Source organism: Sciurus carolinensis, chromosome 6, assembly GCF_902686445.1.
Source record: "Sciurus carolinensis chromosome 6, mSciCar1.2, whole genome shotgun sequence".
In the NCBI taxonomy this organism is placed as follows: domain Eukaryota; kingdom Metazoa; phylum Chordata; class Mammalia; order Rodentia; family Sciuridae; genus Sciurus; species Sciurus carolinensis.
In genome coordinates, this window is record NC_062218.1 from 94,130,556 (window position 1) to 94,148,153 (window position 17,598).

The 17,598-nt window shown below is 32.0% G+C and overlaps 1 protein-coding gene across 5 annotated transcripts in view; it reads right to left on the minus strand.

The window, feature by feature from the left end:
- Tmem232 (transmembrane protein 232) overlaps positions 1-17,598 on the minus strand; it is a 266,848-nt gene that overhangs the window by 111,742 nt on the left and 137,508 nt on the right. For all 5 annotated transcript variants that reach the window (XM_047555713.1, XM_047555717.1, XM_047555714.1 and 2 more), the window contains one exon: positions 7,560-7,807. In XM_047555713.1, the coding sequence (XP_047411669.1) occupies positions 7,560-7,807 (248 nt within the window). The remainder of the gene's footprint in view (positions 1-7,559; positions 7,808-17,598) is intronic.

Below are 17,598 nucleotides of genomic sequence, written 5' to 3' on the forward strand. Positions count from 1 at the left end.
TTACTGAGTCTGTTGATTTCTATGGTTAGTACTGACATTTGAACAGTATTATGTTTTCCAGTGCATGAATACAGTATATCTTTCATTTGTTTCTGTCTTTTTAAATGTTTTCATCAATGTTTTGCAGTTTAAAATACAAAAGTATGTACATCCTTAGTTAAGTTTATTCCTAACTATTTTATTTTGGAGAGGGTACTATTGTAAATGTGACTGTTTTCCTAATTTCTCTCTGACAGAGTTTGTTGTTCACATATAGAAATGAGTTGATTTTTGTATGTTGATTTTACATTCTACACTTTTTAATCCCATGATGACTTTTTAAACTTGTTCTAATTATTTATACATGACAGTAGAATGCATTTTGACACATCATACATAAATGGAGTATAACTTCTCATTCTTCTGATTGTACATGATGTAGAATCACACGGGTCATGTACTCATTCATATATGTACATATGGTAATAATGTCTGATTCATTCTACTATCCTTCCTACCCTGTGCCCATTCCCCTCCCTTCACTCCCTTCTGCCTAATGCAAAGTGCCTCTATTTTTCCCTAGCATTTATTGTGAATTAGCATCCACATATCAGAGAAAACATTTAGTCTTTGGATTTGGGAATTTTTCTTATTTCTCTTAGCATGATATTCTCCAGATCCATCCATTTACCTGAAAATGCCATAATTTCATTCCTCTTTAAGGCTGAGTAATATTTCATCATGTATATACACCACAATTTCTTTATCTATTTTTCCATTGAGGGGCACCTAGGTTGGTTTCATAGTTTACCTATTGTGAATTGAGCTGCTATAAACATTGATGTGACTGTGTCACTGTAGTATGCTGATTTTAAGTCCTAGGTATAAATCTAGGAGTGGGATAGCTGGGCCAAATGGTGGTTCCATTCCAAGTTTCCTGAGGAATCTCCATACTGCTTTCCAGAGTAGTTGCAACAATTTGCAGTCCTACCAGCAATGTATGAGTATGCCTTTTCCCCACAGTCTCATTCACACGTATTCTTGCTTCTGTTCTTAATAATTGTCATTCTGACTGGAGCGAGATGAAATCATAGAGTAGTTTTGATTTGCATTTCTCTAATGGCTAGAGATGTTGAACATTTTTTCATATATTTGCTGATTAATTGCATTTCTTCTTCTGTCAAGTGTCTATTCAGTTCTTTAGCCCATTTATTGATTGGGTTATTTGTTTTTTTGGTGTTAAGTTTTTTGAGTTCTTTATATATCCTGGAGATTAGTGCTCTATCCGAGGTGCATTTGGCAAAGATTTTCTCCCCTTCTGTAGATTCTCTCTTCATGTTATTATTTCCTTTGCTGTGAACAAGCTTTTTAGTTTGAGTCCATCCCATGTATTGATTCTTGATTTTATTTCTTGCACTGTAGGAGACTCGTTAAGGAAGTCACTTCCTAAACCAACATGGTGCAGATTCTGGTCTATTTTTCTACTGTTAGGCACAGGGTCTCTGTCTTAGTGCCTAAGTCTTTGATCCACTTTGAACTGAATTTCATGCATGGTGAAAGATAGGTGTTCAATTTCATTTTGTTTCATATGAATCTCTGGTTTTCCCAGCACCACTTGTTGAAGAGGTTATCTTTTTTCCAAAGTCTGTTTTTGGCACCTTTGTCTAGTATGTGATAACTGTATTTATGTGGGTTTGTCTCTGTGTCTTCTATTCTGTACCATTTGTCTATGTATCTATTTTGGTACCAATACCATGCTGTTTTTGTTACTATTGTTCTGTAGTATAATTTAAGATCTGGTATCGTGAAGCCTCCTGCTTCAGTTTTCTTGCTTAGGATTACTTTGGCTATTCTGGGTCTCTTATATCTCCAAACAAATTTTATGATTGCCTTTTCTATTTCTATAAAGAATGTCATTAGAGTTTCAATGGGAATTGCATTAAATCTGTATAATGCTTTTGGTAGCATGGTCATTTTGACAATGATGATTCTGCCTATGCAAAAGCCTGCTGATGACATGAGGATCCAAAACTTTCCACCAGAAAAGTTCTAGAACTAATAAATGAATCCAACAAGGTAGCAGGATATAAAATTAACACCCATACATCAAATATGTTCCTGTACATCATCGATGAATCCACTGAAAGAGAAAATAGGAAAACTACCCCTTTATTTCAGAAAGAATAAAAAATACTTGGGAATCAACAAAAGAGGTGAAAGACCTCTACAAGGAACACTACAGAACACTAAAGAAAGAATTTGAAGAAGACCTTACATTTTACAATTTTATTGAATTCATTTGTTCTAATGATTTTTGGTACAATCTTTAAAATTATATCTATATAAGATCAAATAATGCAAGTAATAAAAATTCTAGTTCTTACTTTCTAATATGAATGTCTTTTTTTTCTTTTTTCTTATGTAATTACTCTAAGACTTCTAGTATCATGTTGAATAGAAATAACAACAATGGAATCCTTTATCATATTGCTGATCTTAGATTTTTAACAAATTTTGTTTTTACCATTGAGTGTGATGCTAGAAGTGAATTTTTAATTTACAGTCTTTATTATGTTGAAGTACATTCCTTTTATTCCCAAATGTGCTGATAGTATTCATTGTGAAATTGTGTTGAATTTTGTCAAATAGATTTTCACTATATATTAAGATAACCATGATTTTTAATCTTGCATTCTGTTAATGTTTATATCATATTAATTGATTTTTATATTTTGAACTATCCTTGAAACCCTGGAATAACCCCCTCCCCTTTCAGTAAGCTGCTAGATTCTGTTTACTAGCATATTGTTGAGAATTTTTGCATCTATACTCTTCAGGGTTATTGGCCCACAGTTTGTTGTTGTTGTTGTTTTTTATATCATTATCTGACTTTGGGATCATGATAATGCTGGCCTTTTAAAACAATTCTGGAAATTTTTTTCTCCTTTTCAATTTTTGTAAGAGTGTGTGAAAGATTGGCATTAATTCTTCTTCCAATGTTTGGTAGAATTTGGATTTGTTTAGCCATCTTCTGCCAAGTTTTCCTTTGTTGGGGGTTGTTTGATTGCTAATTCAATCTCCACAATAGTTATAGGTGTGTTTGAACTTAATATTTCCTCATGGTGTAGACTTAGTAGGTTATGTTTCTAGTAGTATGTTTCTAGTAGTATGTTTCAGTTTGTTTTCAATCATTATTCATAATTGTCTCTTCTGGTCTTTTATATTTCTGTGGGTACCTGTTGAAAGTCTCTTTTATTTCTGATATTTTCGATTCTTCTTTTCTTTAATTAGTATATCAAAAGTCTCTTGCCGATTTTGCTTACCTTTTTGACTTTTCTATTTTTTTATTCTCCCTTCCTTTATTTTATCCAAACCTTGCTTTTTTTCTGTCTTTTAACATTGGGTTATTTTTTTCTTCATTTCCTTTCTCTTTGAGATATAAAGTTAGGGTTCTTATATAAGATCTTTCTTCTTTTTTAATGTAGGTATTTATGAACAACACTTGCAGTACTTTTAAGTCTTTTTATGTTGATCCATTTCTATTTCTCTTAAGATGTTTTCTAATTTCCTTTTTTGTTTATTCTTTGACTCAATGATAGCTCAAGTGTGATGTTTAATTTCTAAGTATTTGTGAATTATCTGGTTTTGTTCCATTGATTTGTAGCTTTACCCTATTGTGGATGGAAAAGAAACTTGTGGTTTCAGTCTTCTTGGATATGTTAACAGTTTTTATAATGTGGTCTACTGGGAGAAAGTTCTGTGGCACTTGAGAAGAACTATGAATGCTGCTGTTATTCATGTGAATGTTCTTTATTTGCCTGGTAGGTCCATCTGATCTATACTGCTGCTCAAGCCTAGTATTTCCATATCCATCTTCCTATTTGATTCTTCTACCAATTATTGACTGTAGAATATTTAAGTTTTCTATTACTCTGATATTATTCTTTCTCCCTTCAATTACATCAACCTTTCCTTTTTATACTTTGGTTCTCTGATATTAGTTATGTATATATTTATAGTTGTTATAACTTGCTGACTGATTAATCCTTTTACTAATATAGCTTCTTTATGACAGTTTTTTTTACCTGTTATCTATTTTGTTTGATATAACTACCTTAACTCTCTTCTGGTTACCATTTTTCATAGAATATCCTTTTCCGTTTCTTAAATTTCACCCTACATGTTCTCAAATCTAAAATGAGTTTCTTATAGAGTGGCCAAATATTTTTATAAAAGTACTTAATGATTATGAGAAAATATAGTTCTGAAACCTCATCATGATTAACTGGAAAACACTAGAAGTTTTCTTAGTAAAAATAGGGACAGAGAAATGTTCACTTTTATTATTGTTTTACTAGCATACTGAGAATAAAATATATAAGAGAAAGGAGGTAAAATTGTAACATGATATATGCATGGACAATATGCCACAATGAAACCTATTATTTCTGCAAAATTAATATACATTGATGAAAAATAAAAATCACAATCATACCAAAAAAAGAAATAAGAAAAATAAACTGTCTGCAACGAATATAATTGTGAATAATGTAAAAAAAAATCTCAGTAAATGAACTTACTAAGGTAGTAGGGTATGTAATTAATCCCTAGAATGCAACAGCATTGAACATATATAAGGAGTAGCCTGTGGGAGTCTAATTTGGAGAAAAGATTATATTAACAATAAAACAGATGAAATACTTAGTAATGACCGTATCAAAAAATGAAATGCATATATGAAAATATTTAAGCAGTGTTGAAGGGTGAAAAAGGAATTCTGAATAAATGGAAATAATAAGTCATGTTGTTAGAGATGTTAATCCTCAAAAGCATGGCAATGTATGTTTTATAAAGTTCTTTTAAAATTTAAAGTAACCTGAGTATTTGAATAAGTACCTGTTAGAATTAGAAAAACTACCTTTAAAGGTGATGTAAAAAAATGAATAAACCACAATAGCTGAGGGAAAATCCAAAAAGAAGTAGCACTATTCAACTAACTTGATCTATATTAACATATATTTAAAATAACTAAATTCACATATTTAAATATTTTATGAAGTCATATTCTGGGAACATCTTTGAAATAGCTTGGAACAAAGAAATAGAATTCAAAAATCCAGAATTAGACACAAGAATTTAGTATTTGGAAAAAATAATATTCAACATCTAGAAAAGTGGTGAAGGTAAATGGATGACTCGATAAACATTATGGGGAGAGCTGAACAGCCCATGTGGATCTACTCTTCACACCAAGGGTCAGACAACTTTTTGTCACTTTGAGTAAACACCGAAGAACAACTTAAAGAAAGAAAGGTTTATTTTGGCTCATGTTTCAGTGATTATAGTTCATGGTTAGCCAAATCGATTGCTTTTGGTGTGAGGCAAAGAAGAAGGTTGTGATGGAGGAAAGTTGCTCACCTCATGGCAGTCAGGAAGACAGGAGAGAGAGAAGGGACCAAAGTACCCAGCAACCTTCTTCCTTTCATTGGTCCCCTCTTCCTAATTATTCATTCAGGTGTGACATCATCTTCATCAAGTTAGTTTGTTGATGAGGTTAACACCTTTATGATCCAATCATTTCCCCAAAGCCATACCTCTAAACATTGCTGCATTGGGGACCAAGCCTTCAACACATGAGTCTTTGGGGGACACTTCATATCTAAATCGTATCATCTTTAAAAAAAACTTTCAAATGGACCAATGATTACATTTTATGGAATACATCTTAAAAAACACAGACAACAAAGTGATAAAATTTTAATCTTAAATAGAAAAAAAAAACTTTACTAAATAGACTGAGAAACAAAACAAAAGACCCCAAGCCCCATAAACTATAGGGAAAATTAACAAACCATATTTTTTAGGAAAAGAATCTATTGCAAAAATACTATAAATGAAATTAAAAGATAAAAATTAAAATGGTGGGAAAAAAATCTGTAGCCTTTGCCATGGACAAAGTGACATGTACAATAATAAATAGTTCTCTGAAAGTCAGGTAAAAAAGACAAAAAATTCAGTGAAGAAATGAGGGGAAAATGAGTTAACTTCTAAATAAACAAAATCAAAAAGCTCTTAACACATGAAAGGTGTTCGACCCACTCATCCTAAAGAATAAAAATTAAGACTACATTTAGAAACCGTATTTTATATCTCAGATTGTCAAAGCCCAAATATTTATCAACACCCTGTATAGAAAACATACATTCACATACATTTCTGCTAGAGATATAAATTTGCACAAGTACTCTGAGAGGAAATTTGGAAGTACCTCACATTTCAAAGGCATACAGACTTTGACCCAGGAATCATCTCTTTTGAGAATTTACCTTGCATGTAAAAATGACATGTTGTAAAAGGTTATATTTGTGGCTCTGTCTGTATTTGTAGACAATCGACAATCTAAATGCCAACCAATAAAGAACTGGTTAAATAAATTAGGGAACATGGACACTAAGGAAAATATCGTATTGTATCAAAAGTAATAATGAGAAAATTGCCTATGTTTGCAATGGAAAGAGCAGCAACTATTTAGACCAACTAAGTTTCTTTGCTGGGGTCAATTCCTTTAGTCCTGGAACAAAAGACTCAGATTAGATGGTAAGATGACACAAAGACAATCAAATGCAATATCTAAGGTATGGACAAGATAAAGCAATATAATCAACAAAAAGAAACCGAGAATGGCAAAATCGAAATCAAACTGCAATCTAACAATTTTCAATTATAATCTACCATGCAGATACTGCTCTGCAGAGAATCAAAACATGAAAAATGAATTGTTAAAAATACAAAGAAATCTGATTTCATTGTGCTGTTAATAAGAAAAATGAGCAATGTAACATCCTCTAAGAGTGAGTTGGTTTAAATAATAAATAAAAACATTGTCTTGATTAAAACTTTGCTGAAAGATCTAAAATTGTAAAACATGGGGCTTGAGTTATATAGCAACGGAGTGATTCTTCATCTACATTTTCATCTGTCAAATGAGCATCAGTCTGGGAAATATCTAAGTGTGTTAACTGGTAACAAAAATCCTAAGAATGTGAAGTAAATCTACCATTGAAAATTATCCCCTTTAACTTTCTTAAGTCTGTGGCTTTAGGAAGTCATTACAAGTAAATTTAAAGAAATTTTAAGGGATCAAAATATAAAAAATAAAAATTATCCCCATACCTATCCCTTATTGAATGTTCACTATGTTTAAGACTCTGTTAGATTCATTAAATGTATATTGAACACATATACATACATGCATGTATACATACATGTAAAATGAATATAGTCTTAAAACTTAGAATATTGAATGATGTAATTCCTGTTTTTAATCTGATAGACTTCCACACAATAATTATTTTAACATTGATTTATATCACATACTATTTTAAACATAAGAAAATAGTCTCTGAAAAGGCATAACTTACTGAAAGTAACTTGGTCAGGATAGAATATTTAGAAGGTAATGAAACCAAGATTTGAATTGGAGAAGAGAAACTGAGTTCAATAATGTAATACACGATTATCTATAATTTCTGTGACTTTGAGATATACTTAAATAAAAGAACTAATAGTGTTTCACTTACCTTACACTAAAATATAGGAATCTTTTCTTCATGGACTCCTGTTTTTTACTTAGATATTTCTTTCGATCCTGTTTGACCACTGGTTTCATTGAAGGGAGAACATGGGCATCAAGAGATGGAACGAATAGTTTGGAAAGTGTGTTGGCAATTCTCCATCCAATGTATTTAGAGAAAACATCTTCCTCTATGTTTGATGAAACTTTTGTACTATATCTGGTAAAGGGATCAGTTGGATTGTTTAATTCAGCCTGTGGAAAGAAGAGAAAAAAGGAACGAGTTGAAAGGAAAAATGATATCATTAAATAATAGATTAAATGCATGTTCATTTTCTTTTATGGATGTTTCATTCTTTTGTTAAATAAAAATAAACTTTATGAGGAAAGAATGTAGTTTCTGAAAGATCATGATAATAATTCTCAATAAAATGAACAATTAAGCATTTGTGAATCCAGTCCTGACATTTTGAAAATGATAAAAGTTTATATTTTAAATTTCATACACCTGTCACACAAGAATTTCATAAGCATTTATAAAATGTATTTAATAATAAATTAAGTGGTTGAAATAATATATATTTTATTTTAAAAGACTATCATTTTTCTGTGCAAAATCTTCATTTTCATTTAATTGAACAAAATATTTCTATGGAATAAAAATTTTAAGTGCAAAACAAAGACTTTGTATTTAGCTTAATATGAAGATGTTTTAACATTTAATTTTAATTTTTTCCTTTTTATTTATTTTAACTGTTACACAAATCATTAAAATTGAATATACCATGTTATGGTTTGATGCATATCATTTTTATTGCATTTAATATCAAAAAAGAGAAAAAATCCATAAGCAACATTTATTCAAGAAAAAGCTATATTTAGAAATTACCTACTTATATGTAATTATATCTGTGACTGATTTTTAATTATTTCTTTTGAAATGGCTAGAGGCATGTTTTCTTTGGATGGAATCAATAATAAATGAAGATGCAAGTAAAATGTCATGTGTTATAATTTTTTTAATGTTCACAATATGTTCAGATGGGGAATTTTTCTCATAAATAAGTTTGGTGCTGCCTATTTTCATTTTAGGTTTTAAATTTTTTATTGAATATTATTCATCTCCATGCAGCTCATTACCAGTCACTCAGGATTCATTTTAGATGCCTATAAATCCTCTCATAAAAAATATAGAAATGGAAAATGTTTTTCTGCATATAAACATGTAATTTAATGTCTTTAGTATTCCAAGATCTTCTGAGTTCAATTAAATTACTGTTAAAAGATTGTCTATTGAGTTATTTAGATAAAATGAAAGTGTAAAATGTGTACAATATAGTTTTCTCAAGATGGGAACTGGGAAGAGAAAAGTTTAAAGCACTGAGAAAAATAAAATAGAATACAGGTGAGCAAGTATGGATTGCTATGAAATTCAGAGGATGGGAAGGAATAACATAAAAAAACATAAAGAACAAACAAATCCCCAAATACTTTAAAAGGATAAGGTGAAAGTCATGCACACAGATATGATACTGTCATCCCACTTCTGTATATTCAAAGGAAATGAAACAATATGTCAAAAAGATAACTGCACACCCACATTTATTGCAGCACTTGTCACAAAGGCAAAGATGTGGAATAAACCATCAGCAGATGAACAGATGAATAAAATGCAGCACAGACAACCAATGAAACACCATTTTGCCTTGAACAAAGAAGAGAAGTCTGTCACTTGAAATAACATGGAGGAAACTGCAGGACTTAAATGTTAAGTGAAATAATCCAGGCACAGAAAAAAAAAATACTGCACAATCTCTCTTGCATCTGGAACCTAAAAAAATCAGATTTCACAGAAATAGAGAGCAGAATGGTGGTTACCAGTGACTGTGAGCTGACTTGGGAATATGTTGGTCCAAGAATACAAAATTTCAGTTGGATCGGAAGGAAATGTTCAAGAGCTCTATTGCACAACATGGCAACTCTATTTAATAATAATATAGGATATATGTGAATAATAATATAGCATATTTGTTCATATCTTCTGCAACAAATATAATAACCATATGAGGTAGTACATGTTTTAATAAACTTGATTTGGTCATTCTACAATGTGTGTCTGTGTGTGTGTGTGTTTGTGTGTGTGCATGAAAGAAAGCAAGAGAGAGAAAGTGGTAAATATGTACACATACATAATATATATGAATATATATTTCAAAACAATGTACATGATACATATATATAATTTTATATAAATAGAAAAATAAAACATTAAAAATGCCATCCAAAAGAAGAAGCCCCTTTTTAAAAACTATTTCAGAAAAATAAGACATTACCACTATTCCTCATAGCAGTATGTCCAGTTTTGAGATATCTTTGAATTCAATTTTCTCCAGATATTGGAATCTGCCACATCCAGCACAGGCATTAATTCAGAAACTGGTGAGGGATGATGGGGGATTAAGAAAAGGCAAACAAACACATAGAGAGAGAAAGCTGGGACCAGGCGGGACACTGTCCTTCAATGAAGAAACAATCACCCAGAGCTAGCTCAGCACATTTGTTACATATGTTTTATCATCAAAAAATATATTTGTGAGAAAGTTTTAGTAAAGCAGACAGACTTGAAGTTTGCAGTGAAACTTGTGATATATCAAGGTTATCTTGTTATGCCCAGAATTCTCTATCCCCAGGAGGTGGTGCCTGAGCTCCAGGTTCAGACTGATACAGCTCTGCACCTTTGCACCAAGCCTTCCCAGGCCAGGCATCACTACAGTAACTAGGTCATCTTGACCTGCACTTTTGCATAGGAAAGTTCCCAGTGCAAATGCAGCCACAAGGCAGTCAGAGGCCATTATTCAAGTCACCATGCTCCACAGGAATCCGTATACAATTATCTTTATACGATTCCTACCTGAGTTGAGTGTTCGGCCTATTAACCAGGCAGAAATCATGAACAGAGTATTCAATTTGAAATTTGAAGTAAAACTGTGTCTCTCACACTGAGTAGCTGTTGTGACTTTGAATACATTATTTAACATCCTAAAGTCTGAAGCTACACCTATAACATGGTAATCACAAAATATGTACTTTGTTTCCTACTTAATTTCTCTGACTTAACTTTTAAAAAGAAAAGTTACTTTAAAACCAATAGTAACATATAACAGAGCACAAATATAGGATTATTATGGTGATATTTCAGTTACTGAGAGAGTGATGAAAGAATAAATGAATTATTAAATGAATGGACCAACAAAAATAATGTCCTCTATGAAATAATTTCTGGTAAAATACACTGTTATCAAAGGCACTTTACCCCGTATCATAGCATCCTGATGCTCTTTTCATCATGTCTCATTTGACTACTCTTTGCTTTCTTCCCTCCAACACAGAAGAGACTAGAATTCCAGATGTGAACTTTCTTAGCAAAATGAAGGCATTCCCAGATGTTCCACTATTTCCTTGTTGGAAGCTCAGGAAATTTCCATCCCCAATGATGTTCAAGGCTTTCAACTTATAAAAATGTAGTCTCAAATCTGCTTACTAGGATAGACTGCAAACAAACTCAGCAAGTTTAGTTAATCTCTCCTGGTCTATTCTGTGCTTAGTTTTGTTCTACTGTGTTCTTTATTTATGTCATGAAGATAATAATTGCCTGTCAGAGTTTTTTGAGGGTTAATTTTAGATCACATAGGAGACTGCTCTGGCAGATAGTAAGAAGCTCAGCAGATAGCAGAACCCTCAGGACTTAGCTAGGAGAGAGTACTATGTCTCTGGCCTTTGCATCTATTCCAAGCACCAATCCTAGAAGATTTAACTCAGTCTCTGCCATGCCAAAACCAATGTGGTCACATTAGCTTCTTATTAGCAAATTTACCAAATAGGATCATGAGGATGCTTATATGACCAACTTCCCTCTTCTCCTAAAGCCATTACTCTAATATGTTGCAATTCAGAGGCTTAAATCCCATCTTTTCCAAAATCAGGGGCAGTGGCACATGCCTGTAATCCCAGACGTTGGGGAGACTAGGCAAGAGGATCTCAAATTCAAAGCCAGTCTCAGAAACTTAGGGGGTCCTAGGCAACTTAGCATCTCAAAATAAAAAAAATAAAAACTGGGCTGGTATGTGACTCAGAAGTTAAGGATCCCTGGGTTCAATAACTGGTATAAAAATATATTTTAATAAGCCTAAGACTTTACTTATTGAGAGAAGATTGACACTAAATATTAATGACCTTACAATATATTCTAAATTCACTGATTTTTTACTGCCAATGAATATTACCTCAAAATTCATCTTTAATCATTGTGTAGATATTTACATTCTCATTATGTGTTCCAGTTTTGTGTGTGTGTGTGTGATGCTTGTGTAGGCTCTGTAGATTCAGAGTTTTCTTGCATAATTGAAACTTGACATTTATTTTTTGGTTAAGAAACAAATGGTAGTTTTTGAATATCTATTAATTTTATGGATTTAATATTAATATTGGAAGAGTGGCATTCCTGAAGAATTTTCTCTTACATACATATTCTAACCATGGGCAGGAGCAGATGCTTTCCCTTTGCCTCTGTACTGGGAAGATGGTAAAAACATGCAGTAATGTAGGTTGGCAGGAAGATGACAGATAGATCCACATGAGGGAGAATTCCCCAAGGAGTTAGGATGTAGTACTAATCAAAGGGAAAAAAAAACAACCTCACCTGAGTTCTGATTTTTCCATCAATAATTAGGGAAATGAGGCATTCACACCAAAATTTGAGCTCATTCACATTATTCAAGACTTGAGAAAATAAAGGAGAAAGAAAGAGGTTGTTGAATTATTACAGCATAGTTCGCAGCAAATTCTCTCCCTACTGTTCTCTTTTGAAAAACTGTACTCACTTTTCTTTATGTCATATTAGAGCTGAGAATATTTGACTTGTTTTGGAAAAAAAGCTTTTTCAAGAAACTTCAAAATTTAAGTATAACCACCGAATTGGTTGTCTCAAAAGATTATTTCCGATATCACTAATAAGTGGATGATGACACATAATGGGGGGTGGGAGGGGTTAGTGTTGGGGTTGGAGTTGGGTTTAGGGAGGGGGGCAGGAATGGAGGAAGGAAAGACTGTATAGAGGGAGGGAGGGGTGGGAGGGGTGGGGGAGAAGGGAAAAAATGGCAGAATGAATCAAACAACATTACCCTATGTAAATTTATGATTACACAAATGGTATGCCTTTACGCCATGTACAGGCAGAGAAACAACATGTATCCCATTTGTTTGCAATTAAAAAAAAAAAAAAAAGATACAAAGAGCCCAAATTTATCAAGCCATGGCTGACACCTGTGCACTTTGATATCCTGAAATCAAGAGACACATAGGCAAGAGCAGAATGGCAGGGTTGATTGACTGGAGCATCCAGAGAAAATAAAGCTATTGTTATAAAATGTGAAAAAAAAAAAAGATTATTTCCTGTAGGAATTATAAAAAAACTCACAAAGGAGAACAGCATGAATAACTCCTTACTATTTGTGCTCCTTAACCTATCATTTCTGTTACCCAGGATCAGGTTATAAATGCAGAGTATCAGGCCCTGCCTTTGTAGGTACATTAAAGTTTATGAAGAACTGATGTATTAGATTAAAGAAAGGATTAAGGAGAATATCTATTTTCCCACTCACAAGTTGCGTGATCTTGTATAAGTCACATAACTTCTCTGAGCATGTTTCTATTGCTGAATTTGGAATTTTAAACATATTCCCATTTAAAGGATGTTATGAACATTATATATGAAAATTGAATGTATTCTAGCACAGTGCCTGGCACACAAAACTTCTTCAATAAATGTTAGTTCCTTGCTTATAATTTTTTCATTTCAATTTAATTTTAGAGAGAACATGACATAATGAAAGTTGAAGAGCCTTTTGGTGAAGCTCACTCATAGTCTGTCTATAATCAGTCACTGATTATAATACTGTATCTGATTGAGGTTCAGAACATTGATCCACATATGTAATGATGGTGTAGGAGAGCTGTGGCACTTAAAAGAGTTAATGTACATAAGACAGTACAATGCCTGATGCATTGTAAAACCTCTATAAACAACATTTTTGTTCTCTAAAACAATATCTGGTCGGTGCGTTAACATACACTTGTTAATCTTAGCAACTTCAGAGACTGAGGCAGGAGGATCCTAAGTTTGAGGCAGCCTCAGTAACTTACCAAGGCCCTAAACAACTTAGTGAAAGACCCTATCTCCAAATTATAAAAAAGAAAAATGGACTGGGGAAGTAGCTTAGTGATGTAATCCCAATTCCCCTCCTTCCCTCCTTCCAATAAAAGGGTCTGGAGCTTTGGCCATTCTATTGATAAGTATTTATGTGACTATATTTTTCCAAAAATACATCTCCTTTTCCACACTCAGAATTTTGATCTATATTAAAGCCACATGTGAAGGAGAAAACAGACCTGAGAAAATGGGAACTAATTGTGTTGTTTTTTCTATTTAGGTATCTTCAGAGTACATTAGGAGTGTGGAAATATCATTAAGAATAAAAACAAATTTTATTTTAACAATCTCACCATGAAATGTTAACCACAAAGTGCTTTACCTGATGAGTCAAAGGTACTCTGAATAAAGGCACATGCTCATTTTATCTGTACATATTTCTTTTTGATATTTTAGGTCATATGCCAGATGGCAGAAAGCACTTAGACATGATGACTTTTCCTAGATGTGCCAACATATGCTGCTGAATTGCCTATACCGAGAAACCTTGCTCATTGCAAGTCTCCCTGGAAGTATTTCAAACAAAGCACATCAGTTAACATTTGTTTATTATGCCACTGCGAGTATATGACAGCCTTTTATTTCTTTCCCAACTACTCAGGCAACAGTTGGGTTTATATTGAATTTGTCACATGAAGGGCTCATGTTTGGGATTTATTCAGAATTTTTTTTTCATTTCAAATATTCATATTAAATATCTCACCTTTCCTCTAACCTCTACAAGCATCAAATTTTATGAACAGATATAAAAAGAATTATAGATGATAGAATGTTATTATGGAAAGAATAAATACAAGATATGAGAGCACATAATATGGTTTGTCATGGATTTACCAGCACTGTAGACAAATAGATGTGTTAAATCAAAATTTTATTCATTAAATTAAAAAATGTAACATATAAGTTGCATAGTTGTTTTTAAAGCATAAAAAGAGACAATTTCTACTTAACTCCATAATCATTCAGATATAGTCAATCCTTGGGAAGTAATCCCTTTCCACTATAATGTACAGTGGTTATAATTAAAGCTACATGTTGCTGTGTATGTCATATGACTGTAGTATTGCCTTACATGGCTTTGGAAGCATGGAATTAGGAAAGAACAAAGGTTGCACTGTAAAAAGTCATTTGCAATAACTAAAATAAGAATGGAATATATATTTTACTTTACAAAAACTGACTGAAGCATAAACCTTTATTGTATATGTTTTTAAAATGTTTACTATTCATGGGGAGTAGTGAGGGAATACCTAGACACTGGAAGGTTTTAACCACTTGCAAAAGATATCTTCCAGCCAGTTTGTATCATACAACTTTTCCAAAGAGGTATCACAGGATAGTGTGAAAGGTTGGCAGAATGAACTTTGAGATTAGAAAGTTATTAAGGAAATAAAAGGACATAAGTAAATAAATAATCTTTGGAGTTTTATTATTGTAAATAAGTATTATCATGATGATGCAAGAAAAGGAAAAGAAAACCTTGATTTTATCACCCTCATGTATCATTGTAAAATGAAACACACTTGAAAAGATAATTTGCATAAAAAGACACTTAAATTTATGTCTTATCTAGACCAACAAAGATGTCATAGCCAATGAAACCATCTTTCAAAATTAAATTGAGCAGAAAATCTTTCAAATAAATGAAAACTGACAAAATTCACCACCAGCAGAATCTCACCAAAAGGATATGAAAAGGTTTTCCTCTAATAGAAGAAAAATAATCTCACATAGAAGGCTAGGGTCTTAAGAAGGGAGAGTAAGAAAAAAAAAATATGTGAATATGTGAACAAGCCTGAAGAGTAGGGGTAGTATAAAACACTAGTTACATATCGGTGTCTCTAAACACATTTGCTCTTATGCAAACCCTCCCAACACATCCAGGGCTACATGCATACAATTAAAATTCTCAACCTATACCAGGAATGAAGCAACTAGAACATTTATACACTTTGGGAAGTTAGTTGTCATTGTTTATGAAAGTTGAATATATGCCTTCCTTATGACCTAGTCATTTTATTCTTAATATCTAACTCTAGTTGAGCCATGTTAAATATTATTTTCAATAGGACAAAAGCATTTGAATAACAGGTATTTTAATATGGGTCCATCAAAAACACACAAAAATTTGCACCAAATGATATTTATGAAAAGGCTTTGGATAGAATTACTCATAACACCTTGAAAATGAAAATATCCAACATCGCTATCAAGAGTAAAACTGACAAATGATATATTAATATACTAAAATGCTATCAGCAATTAAAATCGCTACACACAATATTGACAAATCTAACATAAGATCAATTGAGAAGTCAGACAAATACTATATAATGCATGAGTTCATTTAATTAAGCAAATCTTATCAATCAATAAGATACTAGTTTTGGGAGAAGGTCACATTGATTAGAAGGAGTTTTAAGTAGAATATATATATATATATCTTCAAATTATTTTCATTAAATATTCACTTTTTATATGTTCACTCTTGATGACTCAGAGTTATCCATATTCAGTTTGTGTAACCTTCTTCTTATGTGTTTTATTTTAATAAAATTAGGAATACACATGAGGAAAAAATGTGGAAGATATACAATGTAGCATGTTGTATTGTCAAAAAAGTATGAAAGTGCTCCTAAAAGTGGGAAAAAAAGAAAAAGATAAAAACTGAAGAACAAAACCCAAAACACAATAACTGGGGATGTGTAAAAAGTAGCCAAGAATAAACTGTAAAAGCTCTCCAAGGGTCACAGACAGAACAATTTGAACAACAATAAACAGCATTGTATAACCATTTAAAGACAAAATGTCTATCTAGAGTATATACAGACCAATCATTATAACAGACAACATGAATATAATAGACAAGAGAAAAATGTTAAAAATTTTTTGAATTGCCAATTAAGAAAGGAGGAAATCCAAATGATGAATAAAAGATAAAATACTCAACTATATTTGTAGTAATAAGAAAATGCAAATTTAAAGCACAAGTTCTTCTTCTTTTGTGCCAATGAGATTTGACTGTCCAGCAATCTATGCAGAAGTCAGTTCTACGCCAGGTGAGATCTGTGCTGCCAGCACCAACAAAAACAATTTCATCTCTTCTGATTTTCTCATATTTTCATAGCTGGTTGTAATTCCAACTTTAAATATTCGTGTGTGTGTGTGTGTGTGTGTGTGTATTCTTACCATTTCATTAAAAAATTGTAAAATTTGCAGAACACTATATGCATTATAACAAAATAAAATAGAAATGAACAACATGGAAGAAAAAATATAAGGAGGTAAAATGAAGTCAGAAGCAAAGTTAGTACACCAAACTTAGGTAGTAAGAAATGTTAGCAATTCTTGTAATCTACTTGTAACCCTCATTAATATTCATATCTTGTATTTTATAGATTTTGTTAAAATCATTCAAGAATCCCATACAGGAGAAAAAAATCACTGGGCAAAATGTCTAAAAGCACTGACCATAGAATTATCATGTATGGGTTTGAATTTAAGTCATAGTGCTAGCTAGTTATGTATCCCAGGCAAGTTACTTCAGCTTGCAGAATACATAACAGTCTTCATCTAAAGATTTAATTTACACATTTATAAAATCAAGATAATATATGTATGCTTATGAGAATTAAATAGTTAATGCATATAAAATCTTTAACATTCAGCACACAGTAAATGCTTAAATCTTAGCTATTATTATTAGTGCCTTTCAAAAATGATAAAAATGAAAGAAAAAATTTCATATTGAACAATGTATGAGGTTAAAAATCCAATT